The sequence below is a fragment of the Coregonus lavaretus genome (genome assembly GCF_964263955.1).
Source record: "Coregonus lavaretus genome assembly, chromosome: 10".
NCBI lineage: Eukaryota > Metazoa > Chordata > Actinopteri > Salmoniformes > Salmonidae > Coregonus > Coregonus lavaretus.
Genome location: NC_139997.1, coordinates 54,552,061 through 54,573,502, shown reverse-complemented (window position 1 = coordinate 54,573,502; position 21,442 = coordinate 54,552,061). Strand labels below are relative to the sequence as shown.

General features: G+C 41.6%; 3 protein-coding genes across 3 annotated transcripts in view; 2 read left to right on the top strand and 1 right to left on the bottom strand.

Moving 5' to 3' along the window:
- Positions 1-3,554, top strand: part of rad50 (RAD50 homolog, double strand break repair protein) — a 40,977-nt gene extending 37,423 nt beyond the window's left edge. The window contains exons 25-26 of the mRNA XM_084170629.1: positions 190-323; positions 2,959-3,554. Of these exons, the coding sequence (XP_084026755.1) occupies positions 190-323; positions 2,959-3,145 (321 nt within the window). The 3' untranslated portion in view covers positions 3,146-3,554. The remainder of the gene's footprint in view (positions 1-189; positions 324-2,958) is intronic.
- Positions 3,555-3,612: 58 nt separating this feature from the next.
- On the top strand, positions 3,613-4,790 carry LOC311136488 (uncharacterized protein). Its single transcript, XM_084170631.1, has 4 exons — positions 3,613-3,871; positions 3,992-4,054; positions 4,221-4,319; positions 4,475-4,790. The coding sequence occupies exons 1-4, from the start codon at positions 3,713-3,715 to the stop codon at positions 4,577-4,579; spliced, it is 426 nt and encodes a 141-aa protein (XP_084026757.1). The 5' UTR covers positions 3,613-3,712; the 3' UTR covers positions 4,580-4,790.
- A 9,580-nt stretch (positions 4,791-14,370) lies between these two features.
- Positions 14,371-15,686, bottom strand: LOC311135622 (POU domain, class 4, transcription factor 3; the record flags this gene model as incomplete). The annotated part of the gene is made up of 2 exons (XM_084169649.1): positions 14,371-15,264; positions 15,567-15,686. The coding sequence occupies 2 exons, from the start codon at positions 15,684-15,686 to the stop codon at positions 14,371-14,373; spliced, it is 1,014 nt and encodes a 337-aa protein (XP_084025775.1).
- Between the last annotated feature and the right edge of the window lie 5,756 nt (positions 15,687-21,442).

Here is a 21,442-nt window from a genome sequence, read left to right as displayed (position 1 = left end):
CGGTATTGGATGCTTCACCTACTTCCTGTAGCTAAAACTGATTGAGCTCACAGGTAGCTCATCACATCAGACAGCTATAATCTGGCATAATCGTGAGAGGGCATGGAGGGCATTACCCCCTTATGGATATAGGTGTGGCAGTGTGTTGGTAAATGTGATGATGACGTGTCGGTGTGCATGTACGTATAGGTCCTGGCCTCCCTCATCATCCGTCTGGCTCTGGCTGAGACCTTCTGTCTGAACTGTGGCATCCTGGCCCTGGACGAGCCCACCACCAACCTAGACAGGGAGAACATTGAGTCCCTCGCACACGCCCTCGTGGAGTGAGTACATTTGTCCAATAGCCTGCTTCATCTGAATGGCAACATTTCCCTCGTTTGGTCACCTTGGAGCAAACTTATGCACTCCAAGGAAAGGTCAACTACAGTGAGCTCCAAAAGTATTGGGACAGTGACACATTTGTTGTTTTGGCTCTGTACTCCAGCACTTTGGATTTGAAATGATACAATGACTGAGGTTACAGTGTGGACTGTCAGCTTTAATTTGAGGGTATTTTCATTCATATCAGGTGAACGGTTTAGAAATTACAGCACTTTTTGTACATAGTCCCCCCATTTTAGGGGACCAAAAGTATTAGGACAAATTCACTTGTGTATTAAAGTAGTCAAAAGTTTAGTATTTGGACCTATATTCCTAGCACACAATGATTACATCAAGCTTGTGACTCTACAAACTTGTTGGATGCATTTGCTGTTTGTGTTTCAGATTATTTTGTACCCAATAGAAATAAATGGTTTTATTCACTGTTCATTCAGGATTATCTGTAATCATGGTAGAAACATCTTATTTACAATAAAAGTGACTCCAAAATGACACAATACATTATTTACCCTGAATTTCTATTGAGCACAAAATAATCTGAAACGCAACCAAATCAAACAGCAAATGCATCCAAGCTTGATGTAGTCATTGTGTGCTATGAATATGGGACCAAATACTTAACTTTTGACTACTTTAATACACATGTAAGTGAGTTTGTCCCAATACTTTTCGTCCCCTAAAATGGGGGGACTATGTACAAAAAGTGCTGTAATTTCTAAATGGTTTACCAAATAAGGATGAAAATGTTGTCTCCTGAGTGGCGCAGTGGTCTAAGGCACCGCATCGCAGTGCTAACTGTGCCACTAGAGATCCTGGTTCGAATCCAGGCTCTGTCGCAGCCGGCCGTGACCGGGAGACTCATGGGCGGCGCACAATTGGCCCAGCGTCGTCCAGGGTAGGGGAGGGAATGGCCGGCAGGGATGTAGCTCAGTTGATAGAGCATGGCGTTTGCAACGCCAGGGTTGTGGGTTCGTTTCCCACGGGGGGCCAGTATAAAAAATAAATAATAATAATATGTATTCACTAACTGTAAGTCGCTCTGGATAAGAGCGTCTGCTAAATGACTTAAATGTAAATGAAAATACCATCAAATTAAAGCTGACAGTCTGCACTTTAACCTCATAGTCATTGTATCATTTCAAAACAACAAAAAATGTGTCACTGTCCCAATACTTTTGGACCTCACTGTATCTTTATGTACAAACATTTTGGGATTCTTTCAAAATTCCAGATTTCAGCTGCATAGTTGTAGGACACGCACATTAATTATAGTTGTCATCTAATTTTGCTGAGCCAAGTCCTTTGCAATCTGGAAACTGTCATCACCCCACCAATTGTTTATCATCTTCATCTACCGCTGTCCCAAACCTAACCCAAAGTGTCAAACTGAACTATCTGATCCAAACCTAACCCAGAGTTTCTAACTGAACTATCTGATCCAAACCTAACCCAGAGTTTCTAACTGAACTATCTGATCCAAACCTAACCCAGAGTTTCTAACTGAACTATCTGATCCAAACCTAACCCAGAGTTTCTAACTGAACTATCTGATCCAAACCTAACCCAGAGTTTCTAACTGAACTATCTGATCCAAACCTAACCCAGAGTTTCTAACTGAACTATCTGATCCAAACCTAACCCAGAGTTTCTAACTGAACTATCTGATCCAAACCTAACCCAGAGTTTCTAACTGAACTATCTGATCCAAACCTAACCCAGAGTTTCTAAAGAGACTCTGGCAATGACAGTTTTGCCACTGAATTCCTTGGTCTGCTTGACTCCCTTGGATTTACCCAGCTTGTTGACCATTGACAACCTGACTGGTTCAGACATTGAGCTCTCTGACCACAAAGTAATATATATGGATTTAAAGCCCCCCCCCCCTGCAGTTAGTGTACTATGTCTTTTCACAATCTCAAATCTCTCAACCCCAGTCTCATCTTTGGGGCTCTAGAAGCTCTATCAGCCCTTATACCCAGCCCACTGGAAGATACAGTATCTCGGTATGACGACTCTTGCTACACCTCTCAATGACTTGGCCCCCCTAAAGAGTAGTTTCATTCTAGCGCTCGGCCCCCTCGTACACTGATGAACTGCGCGGCATGAAAATGGCTGAGCGGCAACTTGAGCGGCAATCCAGGAAGGCTGGGCTATCTATCCATGCCCAAATGTATGACCACAGCAGAGTACAAAACCCCAGATTCCAGCTGCATAGTTCAATATAGGACACGCACATGAATTATAGTCGTGTCATCTAATATTTTGGGTTGGAAACCATCCAGTGTTCAGCTCATTTACCTGAACACAGGCGATCATAAAAATGTTCATCCACCCCAGTATTAATACGTTTGAAGGCAAGTACATGTTAGTTCAGCAGATTTTTATTTAGGATGGTTACTGCTGAGAGGATGAAGGATTTCTTTAGGCTGTTTTTGCTTGCACCTTTACTCTTCTACCTGACGGCAGAATTTTGAAGGATTCGTGCAGTGGGTGGGTGTTGTCATTGAAGAAAAGTACGTTTTAAAAGTATAGGAATACTATTTGTACAATATCTTGACACTACTTTTCTCTGCTCAGAATCATCAAGAGCCGCTCGCGCCAGCGCAACTTCCAGCTGCTCATCATCACCCACGACGAGGACTTTGTGGAGCTCCTGGGGCGCTCCAACTACGTGGAACACTTCTACCGTATCAGGAAGAACATGGACCAGTGCTCTGAGATCACCAAGTGCAGCGTCTCCTCCCTCACCTCCTACCTGCACTGAGTTATCATAGGCATATTACACTAGAAATTTAATGAAAACAATTGATAAATGCCGACCTGAAAAATATGTGTGCGGCCTATCCAAGAATTTCCTGTTTGCAGAACAAAAACGTGCACTACAGTACTGTATTCCAGTTAGCGTTGGGATCTGTGCCTAAAGCAGACCACAGTAGTTTCTGTTCACTTCAGTTGTTTTAGCAGAGATTTCTGTTCTTTGAAAGGATGCAATTAATTCAGTTAGTTGGCAGATTAGACCTGGAGGCCCCGTTGTTGGTTACCACTTTTATCCGGTTTTCGGCGAAACGCCTCTGTCTTGGTGACGCTTGCTAATCAACCACATCTCAATCAAGATATTCATAATGTGTCTCATACAGTTGACTGCATTAGCTGACGCTGCAATAAAATGTATGAAAAAAAAATAATCCTTGGTCTTGTGTATAAATAATCGGTGTTCACTGAGTAGTCCTCACATTTGGCTTAAAATTATTACCTGCTGGCACCTCAACTTCTCTGACGTACAAGGACTTATTTAGTACTACTTAGCTTTGGCAAATCAACCCAACCAAAGATGAAGACGGTGATCCTTCTCCTCTCTGTTGCGATGGTGCTGCTTGACTCTAGAGCTCTGCCTGCCAATGCTGCAGCGATCCAGCAACGTAGCAATCACGTTTACAACTTAGAGAAAATTATTAAAATGGCGGGACAATACACACAGACACTGCCAGAGGTAAGAGCAGATCAAAGAGCCACACTGTTCTTATATTCTATAGGATTCCTCAGCCTTATTGTTTTTTCATTTTAAAAGTGTGCAACAAACCTCTCACAACTGTTTTTCCCTTTACTCCAGGATATTCTGCAGACATTCGTGACAGATGTTACACATTTGACTGAGACCACAACAAAATGCAAGGTGATGTGATTTAAATGTTTTGCCCCCTTAGACATTTGGTGTTAAAAATATAATATGTGCAATAATTGAATAATATTTACAGTTTATGTGAAAAATGAAGATATGTTTATGAATGGTGCTTGAATATGTGGAAACTTTATTTAACGAAACAAATGTTATTTTACAGGAGTTTTTCTGCGAAGCTGAGACAATCTTGGCCTCTGTGAAAAAGGACAAGTTTGAGGGGGGAGAGATTGTCCGACTACTGAGGGTTTACAACAATCATGTAAGTTACTAAAGTGTTCTATTAATGAAGCAGCTCATTGACCTGCAGCGGTTTCTCCCTCTTAAGAAGACGTGACCAAATGAAGGACAGAAGCACATGCGCTGGGTGAGGGAGTTTCTTTGGTGTTGACGTCTGATGATGCTTGCTTATTACAGAAAAACTGCAAAGTTGTGGAGAAGAGCCAAGGCAACCAGGTGGAGCTGAGGAGACTTCTCCACGACCTAAAAGGATGTGGCCAGAAAATCAACTCCAAACCATAAGATCTACACCAACTCAACACAATGCTTATTTATTATTTGTTTACAGTTTTATTTAAGTTAAAGTGTCGTTAAATTACTTTACCAAGGGCAGTATTTTAATTACATTATGTAACAGGAATCTTTTTTTCTTTTTTTTACCTGAGCTGCATATTTATGAACACCTGTTAACAATGTGCAAAATTTGATATTACAATAAAGATTTTTCAGGACTAAAGTTTAAAGTCTTGTTTTTAACTTCAACATTTTCCAGAATTGTTTCCAGGATTTCCATGAATTGTCAATGGACAGGTTAGACTGGTCATTCATTCCCACTGAAATGGTAGAGCTGGTGTGAAACAGTAGCTGAAATGTAAATGGAAAACTATTCGTTACTAAACTTACTAACATCTCACTAACATCTCCCGAGTGGCGCAGCGGTCTAAGGCACTGCATCTCAGTGCTTGAGGCGTCACTACAGACCCCCTGGTTCGATTCCAGGCTGTATCACAACCGGCCGTGATTGGGAGTCCCATAGGGCGGTGCACAATTGGCCCAGCGTCATCCATGTTTGGCCGGTGTAGGCCGTCATTGTAAATAAGAATTTGTTCTTAATTGACTTGCCTAGTTAAAAAAAGGTTAAATAAATAAATTAAATTAAACTGTATTCTCATGGCCCTTGAAATCACTATTTGTGTTTGCTAGCCATGATTTGATGTGAGATGCTCTGCATCTATCTGTGGTGGGACATACTGTAAATGCTGGGGCAGAAGAGCTTTTGAAGTGAACGTGCTTTGCCCCTTGTTCCCTGGACAATGATCACTCAGTGACTTGATGCAAAGTGAGCTCTGATGCAAAGTGAGCTCTGAAGGGAGGGAGGCCATACAGTAGCGGCAGCCGGAGCTTCACTATGCAGCCATTCATTGCTGTATGTGCTACCTCATTACAACGCTGAACAAAAATATAAACGCCACATGTAAAGTGTTGGTCCCATGTTTCATGAGCTGAAATAAAAGATCCCAGAAATGTTCCATACGCTGAAATAGCTTATTTCTCGCAAATTATGTGCACATATTTGTTTACATCCCTGTTGGTGAGCATTTCTCCTTTGCCAAGATAATCCCTCCACCTGACGTGTGGCATATTAAGAAGCTGATTAAACCGCATGATCATTACACAGGTGCACCTTGTGCTGGAGACATAAAATGCCACTTAAATGTGCAGTTTTGTCACAACACAATGCCACAGATGTCTCAAGTTGAGGGAGTGTGCAATTGGCATGCTGACTGCAGAAATGTCCACCAGAGCTGTTGCCAGAGAATTGAATGTTCATTTCTCTACCATAAACTGCCTCCAACGTCATTTAGAGAATTTGGCAGTATGTCCAACCGGCCTCACAACCGTAGACTGCGTGTATGGCGTCGTGTGTGCGAGTGGTTTGCTGATGTCAACGTTGTGAACAAAGTGCCCCATGGTTATGGTATGGGCATGCATAAGTTACGGACAATGAACACAATTGCATTTTATCAATGGCAATTTGAATGCACAGAGATACCGTGACGAGATCCTGAGGCCCATTGTCGTGCCATTCATCCGCCGCCATCACCTCATGTTTCAGCATGATCTGTACACAATTCCTGGAAGCTGAAAATGTCACCCATTTAGCATGTTTGGGATGCTCTGGATCGACGTGTACGTCAGCGTGTTCCAGTTCCCGCCAATGTCCAGCAACTTCGCCCAGCCATTTAAGAGGAGTGGGACAACATTCCACAGGACACAATCAACAGCCTGATCAACTATGCGAAGGATATGTGTCGTGCTGCATGAGGCAAATGGTGGTCACACTAGATACTGACTGGTTTTCTGATCCAAGCCCTTACCTTTTTTTAAAGGTATTTGTGACCAACCGATGCACATCTGTATTCCCAGTCATGTGAAATCCATAGATTAGGGCCTAATGGATTTATTTAAATTGACTGATTTCCTCAAATGAACTGTAACTCAGTAAAATCGTTGAAATTGTTACATGTTGCGTTTATATTTTTGTTCAGTATAAATATAACCAACAGCTCCCTCCCTTTGTCGTCAGCGCCACTTTTTTATAGTGCAACACTGCAGCCTGCTGGTGGAGCTTCTTCTCACTGACCTATCAACTCATTGAGGCAGAGAGAATATGACTCTATTCGTGGAGACGCTGAATTATTCAGCTTTGCTTAATATTTAATAATTTCTTAAAGGTAAACATGGGTGAGCTAGATTTAAGAAATATTCTGGAGTGTTGCGCGTCCTTGCCCGCCATAAATTTGTATATCTCAAGGAAACCTCTTTGGGTTAGCTGCAGAGGTCACACTTTATTTTGATAGTCCGGATAGTCCATCTGTAGATGCTCTACAGATGGCCATAATATCAACAAACTGTCGGTTGATAAGCAACTGCTTGCTAGGGTTAGGTTTAGAGTAAGCATTAGGGTTAGTAGATAGTTGAAATGTTACTGATGGTCTGTGGAGCAGTGTTCCCCAACTGGCGGCCCATAGGCCGAATTTCACCGGCAGGTGATTTTATTTGGCCCCCCCCAATTTTTCTGAACAAGAATACAAAGATTATTTTAAAATATACACTACCGGTCAACAGTTTTAGAACACCTACTCATTCAAGGGTTTTTCTTTATTTTTACTATTTTCTACATTGTAGAATAATAGTGAAGACATCAGAAATATGAAATAACACGTATGGAATCATGTAGTAACCAAAAAAGTATTAAACAAATTATTCAAATAGACACCCTTTGCCTTGATGACAGCTTTGCACACTCTTGGCATTCTCTAAACCAGCTTCACCTGGAATGCTTTTCCAACAGTCTTGAAGGAGTTCCCACATATGCTGAGCACTTGTTTGCTGCTTTTCCTTCACTCTGCGGTCCGACTCATCCCAAACCATCTCAAATTGGTTGAGGTCGGGGGGTTGTGGAGGCCAGGTCATCTGATGCAGCACTCCATCACTCTCCTTCTTGGTAAAATAACCCTTACACAGCCTGGAGGTGTGTTGGGTCATTGTCCTGTTGGAAAAACAAATGATAGTCCCACTAAGCCCAAACCAGATGGGATGGCGTATCGCTGCAGAATGCTGTGGTAGCCATGCTGGTTAAGTGTGCCTTGAATTCTAAATAAATCACACAGTGTCACCAGCAAAGCACCCCCACACCATAACACCACCTCCTCCATGCTTTACGGTGGGAAATACACATGCAGAGATCATCTGTTCACCCACACCGCGTCTCACAAAGACACGGCGGTTGGAACCAAAAATCTAAAGTTTGGACTCCAGACCAAAGGGCACATTTCCACCGGTCTAATGTCCATAGGTCGTGTTTCTTGGCCCAAGCAAATCTCTTCTTATTGGTGACCTTTAGTAGTGGTTTCTTTGCAGCAATTCGACCATGAAAGCCTGATTCACACAGTCCCCTCTGAAAAGTTGATGTTGAGATGTCTGTTACTTGAACTCTGTAAAGCATTTATTTGGGCTTCAATGTCTGAGGCTGGTAACTCTAATGAACTTATCCTCTGCAGCAGAGGTAACTCTGGGTCTTCCATTCCTGTGGCGGTCCTCATGAGAGCCAGTTTCATCATAGCGCTTGATGGGTTTTGCGACTGCACTTGAAGAAACTTTCAAAGTTCTTGACATTTTCCTTATTGACTGACCTTCATTTCTTAAAGTAATGATGGTCTGTTTCTCTTTGCTTATTTGAGCTGTTCTTGCCATAATATGGACTTGGTCTTTTACCAAATAGGCCTATGTTCTGTATACCCCCCCTACCTTGTCACAACACAACTGATTGGCTCAAACGCATTATGAAGGAAAGAAATTCCACAAATTAACTTTGAAAGAAGGCACGCCTGTTAATTGAAATGCATTCCAGGTGACTTCCTCATGAGGCTGGTTGAGAGAATGCCAAGAGTGTGCAAAGCTGTCATCAAGGCAAAGGGTGGCTATTTGAAGAATCTCAAATATAAAATATATTTTGATTTGTTTAACACTTTTTTGCTCACTACATGATTCCATGTGTGTTATTTCATAGTTTTGATATCTTCACTATTATTCTACAGTGTAGAAAATAGTAAAAATAAAGAAAAACCCTTGAATGAGTAGGTGTTGTAAAACTTTTGACCGGTAGTGTATATATTTATTGTTGGACATAAAAGACTGTTAGTTATTATTATTATTTTTTACTGAATCTGTTCCAAAGCAAGGTTTTAAATTATGTTTTAGTCAAATATTATATTTGTTTGGGCTTCTTGCGGTCAATTTGCAGTCTACAAATTATTCATAATTATGTTCCGGCCCCCTGACCATCTGCTCAAGAAAAAATCGGCCCGCGGCTGAATGTAGTTGATCCCTGCTTTAGAGCATCTACAGATGGACTATCCAAATAAAGTGTTAACCAAATATGAAGGAAGGTTTCCCTCCCCATATATATCTTTCTATGGTACAGTTAGGATCACAATCCCACAGGGAATCCCTAATAAAACAGTAATGAGCTGGTGCCCAGATCTGATCTGGGCAGGTAGAACCACATATAAAAGCCCCTCATAATTGAGCTCAGGAATACTAGCTATTTGTACGCCTGACCCTGATCCATTGGCAGGGTTTTTCATCTTGTGATTTTGGGAGTTTAGCCTCAGGGCAGCCTTCAGGCTTGGGGAGCAGGGGACCACTGGCTGAATCTGCTGTGGGATATCCCGGGGCCCCTCTATGGACTCGCCCTGTTTTCATGTCTCTTCAGAAGCCAGTCCATGGAGAGTGACAGCATGAACTCCTGACAATAATGTGCCTGGAGCCCACTCTAGTTCTTTGGTCTGGATGCTTTCTATGGGCGCCTGTTGTCACAAGACCTTAATGTCAAACTCCACAGGTCACAAAGTGAACCCATCTGATGTGATCGACTTGGAAAAGTAGAGACATAACAAGATGGCTGTGCTATTTTGAAAGCTTCTTTCCTTTCTCGCTCTCTCTTAACTTTTTGGATAAGATTTCTACAGACTGTGAAGAGATGTGTTCATATTGTTTCTGGTTTCATGAGCTCTTTTAAGTGCTTTTCTGTGGAAATCACGCCAGTGTGAGTTATTTCTGAGTGGGTTAATCTCATTTCTCAGGGCACTTTTATAATGGAGCGCTGTTAAATTATGCATGCGGTGTATAATACTATTATTGGAGGCGGTGAATTAAGCAGGTGGCATCCCAGGCTGTATGTCCTACCAGAAGCCCCCTCTCCTCTGACTGTTTGAATTGGGTGGCACAGTGAAAGAGGACATTCGAGCATTGTTTCATACGCTTGACTGTAAAACAAAAATACAAATAGAGAAAGAAAATATACTAATGCTCTTGGCTTTGCACATATTTATCGTTTTATGTGAGCTATAAAAACAGATTGAAATGTGTATCTTTAATACTGTGTTTTCCCTTGTAACAAATTGTATCCAAACGGTGATGGTAACTACAGATAGCAAACTGCACACATGCAGCAGCATACATTTGCATACAGTCAAATTGTTCAATTTAGGTGTCCGGTCCAACGGTAACCATAGATTTTAGTCTGGACTGTTGTGAGTCTCTCTCTGTTGTGCTGGTGCTGAAATGAAGAGCAGAGTATCAGTGTGGGAGGTCAGGGGACAAGCTGCCTGATATAACCACTGCACCATGCATAATGTAGAGGCTATTCAAGAGCCTATGGAGAGAGACTATTCTGGGCAGCTAGCTGTATTGTTTAGCATTAAGAGAGAGGAAGAGGTGCAATGTAGCCCAGTTAATATTCCAGTGTGCTTAAAAGAAAATACATATCATATGATACAAAACACATCACACTGTGACACTTTCTGTATTTTGAAAGTTCCATATCTTGAAAACTTGATTGCTGACATGCAAAACAGTTTGGTACTGTATCAACAGTGGACTAATGAAACAAATACCAAAATATAGATTATGAGTGGAATTCTCTTTTAAATTATATTCTTGGTTTTAAAAATATTTCCCAGGCTCAGTAGAACAAAGATTGAAATACTTAAGTAACAAGGTTCCTCACAGGTAGAGAGTCTAAAAGTGACAAAAACAATCCCCACCTGGGTGCATTATGTACTTTAAGCAACTGGTTAGTACTGTACAATATGTAGGAATGTACACCGATATGATGGTAGCCAAGGTGGGAAAGATTGTTTTTGATAATGTTGGTAACTTATACCGTGGCTGTGGCAAGCATCCATTGTCATACAGACACACCATTGTCACCTTTGTTGAAACATCTCAATTAAGATTCTTCACCTGATAGAAAGGTTCATGAAAAGCCCAGGAAGAGAGAAAAGGCAAGTCAAAGAAAAGTGGGGGGCATAGAGAGGTAGAGAGGGAGGAAATGGAAGGAATAGAGGACGCATGAAGAGCAGCCTCATGTTTCCTAGTAACAGAATCCCTCTGGATGACGCGGTGACATGCTTGGGAAGAGCTGTGGGCTGAGGCCTGGAATGGCTTGGCATGTGATAATAACAGGAGACGACTAATAAAATGCACAGAGGTAGCTGTCTGCCTCCACATTGGTCACATTCTCATTTGTTGCTACAGGCACTTTATGAATAATTGAGATGGCGGTGTCTTGGTTCTGCCAGCGCCCCTACCTACCCCACTCGCTCTCCTCACAGGGACAGCCGAAGACTGAACCACCCAGGATAGGCTAAGAGGGAGAGGAGGGGTGTGCAATGCAGAACACCGTCCGGGAGGCAGTCTGCTGCAATTAAACAGTGCTCTCATCTCCATTCTGTCAAGCACCGTCTCTCTCCACTCCATGAAAACATTTCAAGCAAACTTAACTCTCTTTCTCCCTCAAACACTCACTCACACTCACAAATGCAGACATAACAAGCCCACCACCCACCACATTAAATTTTTTATATTTGATTAATACATTGATGTGGTCCAAATTTCAATGTGTAAGTCGTCTTATACAGTTCTAAAGTTATCTAAGCTAGTTATGAAATACCTTACATTTTTCCCAAAAATATTATTCCTTGACGTTGTAAAAATACGCTTAAGATTTCAGAGCCTTATTTCAGTTATATTTCGCAACACTTTTGCAATTGAACTGAAGTGAAAATGCACGTAGGAATGTTTAATACGTAAATGTCCTACATAACTAATGCAGCTCAATTATTGCATGAGAAATAGCAATACCTTTCAACTTGGAATGAATAATAGAACGGGCCTCACTCGCCACATGCTCCTTGTCTTTGCTAACCTTCAGCTCAACTTACCTCATAGCAAGAGGGTTATGATATCAATAGGGATATTACAGCGATCAATAATTTACACAAGCTTCCTGGCCAAACAATATTTCACCTTCTTTTCCAAGTCATTTCTTTAACATTAATATGGTAAAATTGTTTGCACAACTTCAGACAGTGTTAGAAAGATAAAATACATTCAGAAAATTATCTAAAGTTGGTTAAAAAAAATATAAACAAACACATTCAAACAATTCTAACAAAACAGTTAGATATAACAATATGAGCATTTAACTTTTTGGTGAAGCTTATTTGACCTAATTTAAAACAGTCTGCAGCCACATATCACATGATCCCAAGACACAGAACAAGAGAGAAAATGTCCATTAGGTTATTATCATAATGAGCAAGTAGGCGATGTATTTGCATTGCTTTTTCCCCTCTTTCAAATTCCTCTTTATTAAAATAAATTACTCATTGCAATTAATCAAATCTCAAGATCAAAGAGAATATAACAAATCCACTGATTTTCTTTTCAATTGCAAAATATTGATCCTCTGGCTAAAATATCCAGAGGAGAGCCTATTACACTTGGGAGAATAGCGTGTGTAGCCTGTAACTTCAGGTTAGGGTGAATAACATACAGTATATTCGATAACAAAATAATGTTTTCTATTTTCATCAACAATATGTTATTTTGTTTTTACCTCCCATTAACATATGCATCGAATTTACACAAATCCAATCAAATAATTATTTTTACAGAAAAAGTATCCAATGCTAAATGACTCATACAACTACACTTATTCATCAGGAAGAGAGTAATGAAGTGAGTTGGTATTATTACAAGTTTAAACAATAATAATAGTTTTACATACTATTTCAAAATTCTATTGTATTGTTATTGGTATAATAACAGATTTAACTTGAGTACAAAAACTAAAAATATACGACGACGACTACACACAGATAAAAACGGTGGAAAATGCTCTTGATTTTCGTACTGCTTTAAAAGATCAATTGAAATCTTCAAATCCTTACCTGACATTGTGAGAGTCCCCTCTATCCCTCGAGTCACGAGCTCCCACACACTCTCAGCCCTCCGCACAGCTCCAAACTTCGTTTTATACCAATATATAATTAATATTGCATCATCATTACTTAATAATTTCAAACCCCAAGATATAACCCAGTGACACAAGGGCATTAATTATTAACCGATCTAATTAAGACCAAGGTCCTGAGTCAATGAAAAGGAAAACATAAATTATATGTGTCTATAATTGTTGCATGGTGTTTGAGTTTGGTTTATCAATTCAGCACTGAAATATGTACCTTTTTCAATCATATTTATGTGCTATATGATTCATTTTTAATGCAGCAGAGCATTGGGAATTCATAAATAAAACAAGTCATGTTCTCTGTGATTATTATTATTATTTTATCGCCTGTATCTCGAGGCATGATTTGTTCAGACCAGGAACAAACCCTGAGTTAATACTCCCTTACTCCAACCCGAGAAATGGAGATAGTATTGTATTTAACTATCATAACCTCACAAAAATTGCAAAATTACTTTAAGCTCAACTTACATGTTTTAAAATTAATTCCTGTCTTTAAATTAAGTGATAATAGCCTACATATGTCTAATTGTCTACAATTGACTAAAACATAAATTAATCATGCAAAATGTAATCAAAATGATCAATTGCTGATTCAATGGAATTTTAGAAAATATTCAATGATTTATTAATGAAATTTCAACTTCACACATTTTGTCAAGTGAAATCCAAGAGTGAAGAAAAATACTCATAGTATTTCAGTGATACTCTAAACTGTTTTACATTTTTCACATCAATATAGGCCATGTCAAAATATAGCAGCCTTCCAATGCCAGTTTGACATGCCTTAGTTAAAATAGTGACATTTTGCAAATTAGCCTATTAAAGAAAATCAACTCGTGCTGTGTCATAAATATTGTGAATAGTGATTTGCCTCGGTTACACACGATGGTGAATAAAGTTCAGCTAGTTCACAAAGAGAGCACATTCATTTGAAATATATATTTTTCTAAGGTGGGTGTGTTACTCCTATGCAGTGAACACACGTTAATTCCATCCTAAATATGAATCCGAGACATATAGGCCTAAACGTGAAAATATTTGTGTAATTTATGAAATTGTCCAAACAACTAACAGGTCTTATGAGCATTCAACAGGACATATCACATGACAGAGAGAAGTAATTTTCTCCCACTATTTGTTAGGCCCTATAGTTCAGTTCTGTGATTGAAGAGTTGTCATAGGCAGTCATAAAATCAACAACAACGAAAAATTCCTTCAAGAGACCTTTAGCACGATACGTTTAATTCCAAACTAAACAACATAAAATGTGCGCTTTAGAGGACAAGAAAAGTGAACGAGACAAAATAATTTAGATAATTACAATTTAAATAAATCCTTTACAGTCTCAGTAATAGATTCCAGTCGGACATGAGATGTTGATAGATCCCTGTTATCTCTTTAAAATGTCGTATTTTAGGCATTATGTGAACTAATGCACAGCAGAATATTTCATTCTTTTCTGTTTTTGCCGTTGGTTGCAAAACCACACACGAACCACGTTCTTTTTAAGGTCCAGTTTTTCAGCAATTGCAGCAATTTTTTCCGAAGAGGGACGGGGCTGGATCGCAAAATATGCCTCCAAAGAGCGCTTCTCAGGTGCGGCTATCGACGTGCGTTTTCGTTTGCGTTCGTTGCCATTGAAAATATCTGGCTTGCTGTTTTTCTCCCGGTAAGCAGCCTCGGCCTCCTCGAGCCAGGCTTGGAGGACAGGTTTTAGCGCAATCATATTATTGTGAGAGAGGGTGAGGGACTCGAACCTGCAGATAGTGCTCTGGCTGAGAGAGCCCACCCCAGGTATCTTCAGGTTGGCGAGAGCTGAGCCAACGTCCGCCTGGGTCACCCCGAGCTTTATCCTCCTTTGTTTGAATCGCTCGGCGAAGGCTTCCAGCTCCCTAGGATCCGACTCCACGTCATTGACACACGACATTCCGTTGTGCACAGACAAGGAGTGCGGATGACCCATGGCCATAGCCTGGTGGAGGTGACCCATGGTCTGGAGGTGGTGCTGGTGGGCTTGCGTGGTCATCATAGAGGAATCCGGAGCCCCCATCCCGCTCACCGAGAGACTGGAAGAGATGTGATCCAGGAGATCCCCCTCCAAGCTCTGGTTGAGGTGGTGGTGGTGGTGAGAGGTCAGGGTGGAGGAGTGGGTGATGGGCACCGTAGAGGAGTTGGAGGTGCAGGGGACACTACTCATGGTATGGTAAGTCACGTCTGGCTTGAAAGAGTGACTCTTGACGTGAGAGACAATGTCAGCAGCCGCCAGAGCTTCCGCGCGTGCCAGTGGACTCTCATCAAAGCAACCGAATATATTGCCCTGGAGCTGCAAGCAAGAGTGAGCATATCGAAGTCAGTGGGGAATTCTGTCAACTCAGGATTAAAAAACATTTCAAGCACAGGGAGAACCCTCTTCAAAGCACAGGTCATAAAAATTAATATGAAAGCAGCAGCTTTGCTTGAATAGACATGTGGATGAGAGAGAGGGAGGGAGGGGTTGTGAGGGAGGGAGAGAAAGAACAAGGACTGGAGTGGATAAGAACAAAGTCCTTTCTGATCCACTTAAAACGTTTTAAATGTTTTTTTTTATATTTATAAATTTGTGCCTCAAATAATTGACTAACATACCTGCGGGGCAGGCAGACACACCCTGCGCATGCCTTCCGAACTCGCGTGCAGGCCAGAGTATTTGGGCTCCTGCAGCACCGGGTGCATAGAGAAATGCTGCTTGCTGTTCATGGTCATCATCTTCCTTGCGCACCTTGCAGGTAAGTGGCCCTGACATAGAGGCAGGCTCGGTTCTCTGGCTCGCTGCTGTTAGTGCGCTATTTCCATTGGCAGAGCCTCCCGGTCTGCCTCTCTCTCCCCCCACCTGCCCCTTTACTCAACTTACAAGTTACAAGTCATGGGAATGGCCTGGGTGCTGTGCGCAAGCGTGATGCACGCTTGAAAGTGAACGCAATTAAATGGCCCATGAAACAAAACGTTTGGGCCTATAGTCCTCAGCATCAGCCATGCACAACATGTGGTAATGGATTATAAACATGATTAGGCCCATCCCACTGGGCACAGACTTCAATTCAATAATCTTAATACCTTACTTTATCTAGGCCTCTAGATTTCTACATTAACTTGTGGTTCCAAGCGTAATAAAATGAACACAGAGAATGTATGCAGTCTATTTTTCTTAATTTGGCATGTTTCCTTTCTCTTTGCATCAAGGATAAAACAGGAGAGTGGTTAGCTTCAGCACCATGGACAGCGCCAGTCTTGTGATTCCCAGTTAAATGAGGGAACATATAATAATAATGTTAGGTTGAAGTGCCTTGTTCATTGGCACATCGACAGATTTTTCACCCAGTGGGCTCGGGGATTCGAACTAGCGACCTTTCGGTTTCTGGCCTAACGCTCTTAACTGCTAGGCTTCCTGCCCCAACCACTCTTCAACAATCAGAGGTTGGACAAATTAATAGCAGATGTGTGAAATCTAATACCACACAAGTTGTATAACATGAATGACATTATGAAATGTGTAGATGAAATAGCCAACACAAATAGACTAACAAATCCCTTACCCAATCACGTTATGCTGAGAATCTGAAACAACTGTGCAAAATGCAATTTTTTTTTACTGTACAAACACTTTTTCAAGACGTTAAAAGAAACAGAAATACATCAAAACATTGTCAAACTTTTCTTCATTGATCAAACTTTCTAATTATAGATAAAGAACTGTTGTACTTCACACTACATACTTTTCCAAAAACGAAAGAGCAATCTATTTAGGATTTCCCTTGGAAATATGATTTGGTTTATGTATTAATCCCATGGCTATCTCTCAAGCAACAACCGGGAAATAAAACATTTACATGATTAGTTAATAAATGATAAGTTATCAAACAATATGATCTCAAAGGAACTGCCCAGTGTTTCCAGATTTCTATGAAATATGATCTATAATTACTAACAATATGAGGGAAATCGTTTTCCTTCCAATTAAGTATGTTAAAAAGCAGTTTTTCCGTGTTGGAATGGTGTGGGCATATACCGGTTGGTATATGAACGCAAGTAGACAGCTGATTGGCCAGCTCATCCTCCTCTAGACCGCTGATTGGACAGCTTATTCTCCTCAGGGAGATGACATCATGTTCTATGAGGAAATCATGAGCATGTTTTATATAGTCTGTTTGAGATACAAGTTTGAGGTGGAGTTTTTAAAGTGTTTTTTCTAAAATGTTATGCTTTGGCCACAAATACGAGTATAGGACAAGTCAACGACATTATTTGGGTATGAGCTAACAGAATATAAACATTTAAAGTTCGATTTTCACTGGCCAGTTACTTTAACAATTCTTCTGAAACTGAAGCCCTCTCCTATTTGCTCATACAGTTACCTGCCAAAATAAATGAAACACCAACATAAAATGTCTTATTAGGGCATTGGGCCACCACGAGCCGACAGAACAGCTTCAGTGCGCCTTGGCATAGATTTTACAAGTGTTTGGAACTCAATGGAGGGATGTGACACCATTCTTCCACGAGAAATTCCATAATTTGGTGTTTGTTGATGTTGGTGGAAAACGCTGTCTCAGGCGCTGCTCCAGAATCTCTCATACGTTTTCAATTGGGTTGAGATCTGGTGACACACACACACACACACACACACACACACACACACACACACACACACACACACACACACACACACACACACACACACACACACACACACACACACACACACACACACACACTTTAAATCCCCTATGCTCCTTTGGCTGAGTTTACACAGGCAGCCCAATTCTGATCTTTGTTTCCACTAATTGATCTTTTGATCAATCACATCAGATATTTTTACCTCAGCTCTTTTTCAGAGCTGATCTGATTGGGCAAAATACCAATTTTGGTAAAAAGATCAGAATTAGGCTGCCTGTGTAAACGCAGCCTTTGAAAGTTACTTCTTCTAGCCATTTTTATACATGACCATAAGCATGACGGGATGTTAATTGCTTAAAGGGATACTTCGGGATTTTGGCAAAGAGGCCCTTTATGTACTTCTCCGGAGTCAGATGAACTTGTGGATACCATTTTTATGTCTCTGCGTGGGGTTTGAAGGAAATTGCTAACTAGCACTAGCGCAATTGCTAACTAGCGCTAGCTCAATTGCTAACTAGCAGATACCCATAGACTTCCAGTCATTGTGCTAATGCTATTTAGCATTGGCTGACGAAACTACTTCTAGCTTCCTTCATACTGGACATAGAGACATAAAAATGGTATCCACAAGTTCATCTGACTCTGGGGAAGTAGATAAAGGGCATCTCCAAAATCCCGAAGTATCCCTTTAATGAACTCAGGAAACACACCTGTGTGGAAGCACCTGCTTTCAGTATACTTGGTATACTTATTTTACTGGTGTTTTCTATATTTTGGCAGCTACCTGAATGTCCCAGATAGCTAACAGGCTAAAGCCAAAAGTTTTGTAGTTTAATCAGGACTGACCCAAATAGTGATAACTTTTAAGCTGCCTATCAAAAAGGACATGCTTGTTATTTACAAATATTTCTGGTTTCTGGTCTTAATCCTTCCCTTCATTGCATTGGGATAGTGTCAGTTCAAGATGATCTACATTGGCTAAATCTGATTACAGGATCTTGTAGATAGATAAGGCACCTACACACAAAAGCAATGTTGGCTGAATTGAATTGGAGCAGGTCAGTACCTTGCTCTGCTCTCTATCCTCCATCCAGGTGAACACCTGTCCTCAGTGCATTATATCTCATGTGGCAGGCTGACTGCCTCTCCCAGCAGTAGAAAGAAGAGCCAGGCAGGCCAGTGACACAGTACTTCCATCTGATCCGGGCCACCTTTCCTCCGGTTCCCCAGACAGTGAATAATTCAGCAGCATGGTGGCAGGCGTCCATTACCACGTTGGCATGTTCTTATTCATTATAGAGATTAAAACAGGCAAGGTCTTTTCTCACTGCTGTACCTGTTGCGCGAGAGAGTGAGAGAGAGAGCACACCTTGGCAGGGTACATAGTATTTTTGTATACATTAGGCCTACTTTAAGGGAAGTCAAACTCCTCGAACTCCCCTTTATACTTGTAACATTGTAAAGCTGAGGTGCAAAGATGTTCAGAGATTAGTTCCGAATACACAGGACATTGTGTTATAATTCTATTGTGTCAATAGTTGATTGCGAGCACTAACCTAAAACTTGCTTGATGCTGTTGAGACGAGGATGGGGATGGGGCAGATATTTAATTGGGGTTTTCAAGTGGGCACCTTCCATCTTAAATGTTTTGTTGATGAGCCCACGACATATCCAGAAGGTTCAACAGTAAATTCTGGCATCCCAGAACCTTTATACCTGCCCAGTCTCCTTCCCGCTCACTCTGGGGCCCAGCTGGGGTATTTTCTCTTTAGCCAGAGCCACTGGCTACCCCTTTCAGCAGTCTCTGACGTTGCCTTGATGGTTTGGCGTAAGGCTTTGCCGTGGAAACCAAGGTCCTTCAGCAATCTGGTGGATGAGGTTGAACACAGTGGGCACGATGGATCTTCACCCACCCACTGGTTGAGATTTTGGGGTGACGGAAGCACATCATGTCGATCTGACAAGGATTATGCTCTCCATGCTCTCCCACCTCATCCACTGCCCCTGCTTATGAGAAAGCATTGGCGCACCTTGCTGCTTATTCCTGACGGCACACATATTCCTGAAAGCGCACTTAATCCACAACTAGCCTCCACATCTCTGGAGGTGTTGCCTTGTGCCAGGAGGGCCGACTTTCTCTGAGACTGAAGCCTCCACTTCCCTGTTCCACTTGCCCTACGATGTCCCTGTGTCAGAGGGCTGCTTTTGCTTGTTGAACTACTTCCCTTGGAGTCCACTTCCGTCCCGTTGACAAGGTTGGTGCAGCAGCTCTTATTGCTGTGTCCCGAGACTGTCAGTGTCATCTCTAGTCTTACTTTAGTACATTTGAACTTTGCCAGACCAGAGAGAGTCAGCTAAAGGACTCCTTTTCTGTGGAGGCCAATGTTGCTGAGGCATTGTGGAGCTCCTAACTATTTCCTTGTGTAGGAGCGATTCATCCTCTCCATCTTCTCAACCTTTGTGAGGGCAATGTCGTAGACAGTTAGCTGCCACATCAGACGGGGTAACAGTCCAAACTGCAGGCACCAAAGCTGCAGTTTACCAGGAAGCATGGACTCGTCAATGCTCTCGAGGCCTCTGATGGTCTCCTGCCTTAGCACCTGGGCTTGGTCTGTGTCCTTGAGGCTTGCATCATACCATCTTCCAAAGCTTTTGATGGGCTGCTCAGACACTGTTGGTATTGGTTCATCATCAATGAATAATCTTTTGTCAGATAGTTTAACTTTGGTGATGGAGATGCTTCTTGACTTGCATGGTTTTATCTTCATTATGGTCCACTTGATGTTATCTTGAAGCTTTCCCAGTAGACGTCTTGTGCATGCTGCAAATTATGCTGTCATTCATTGTTCTATTCAAGATGTTACCCTGAATTAAGTATAATGTCCTTCTCTCACTCACTCACATGAACTCTTATTCTTTTACTTCTTAATAACAGTATGCATTATTCAATAGTCATTGTGGTGTATTGTTGGCTTGTCATCCGTGTGCATTCCCATTCTGAAAATTGTATCTGACATGTTTTATGGATTTGTTTGTGGTGAGATGTGAAAGCAGCACTCCTCTCCCTGCGTACAGCTCTAAAGATTTCCTCCACCAAATGACCCTCCAATTGTTGTCTGCCTCTCCGCTCTCCTGGTCTGTCTCCACTTTGGACTCTTTGGCGCATGCATGTAGAGTGCTCATCGCCCGGGTGACAGGGGATGTGAGGATGACGAGTGGCTGAGGTTGGTGGTTGACGTTCCGTCCCACGGGGAACCCAACAGTGCTTGCATTAAATCAAATAGACTGAGTGTTTTCACTTGACTTCCTAAAGTAAGGAATGATCATGCATTATTCATTAACATTTGAATATGTCAAAGTCACTGAAGCCAAATTAAGCTCTGGAATTCTGTTTGGTTGGGGTGGGTGTCATGGCATAAGCTGTTTTCCCATCGTCTTTATCATACAAATACAACTATAATTAAGCAATAAGGCCAGAGGGGGCGTGGTACATGGCCAATATACCATGGCTAAGGGCTGTTCTTAGGCACGAAGCAACACGGAGTGCCTGGATACAGCCCTTAGCCATGGTATATTGGCCATATACCACAAACCCATGAAGTGCCTTATTGCTATTATAAACTGGTTACCAACGTAATTAGAGCAGGCTGTCAGCCAATCAGCATTCAGGGCTCGAACCACCCAGTTTATAATGTAGTGATATACACTGAGTGTACAAAACGTTAGGAACACCTTCCTAATATTGAGTTGCACCCAGTTTTGCCCTCAGAACAGCTTCAATTTGGGCCTCCCAAGTGGCGCAGCGGTCTAAGGCACTGCATCGCAGTCACTACAGACCCAGGTTCGAT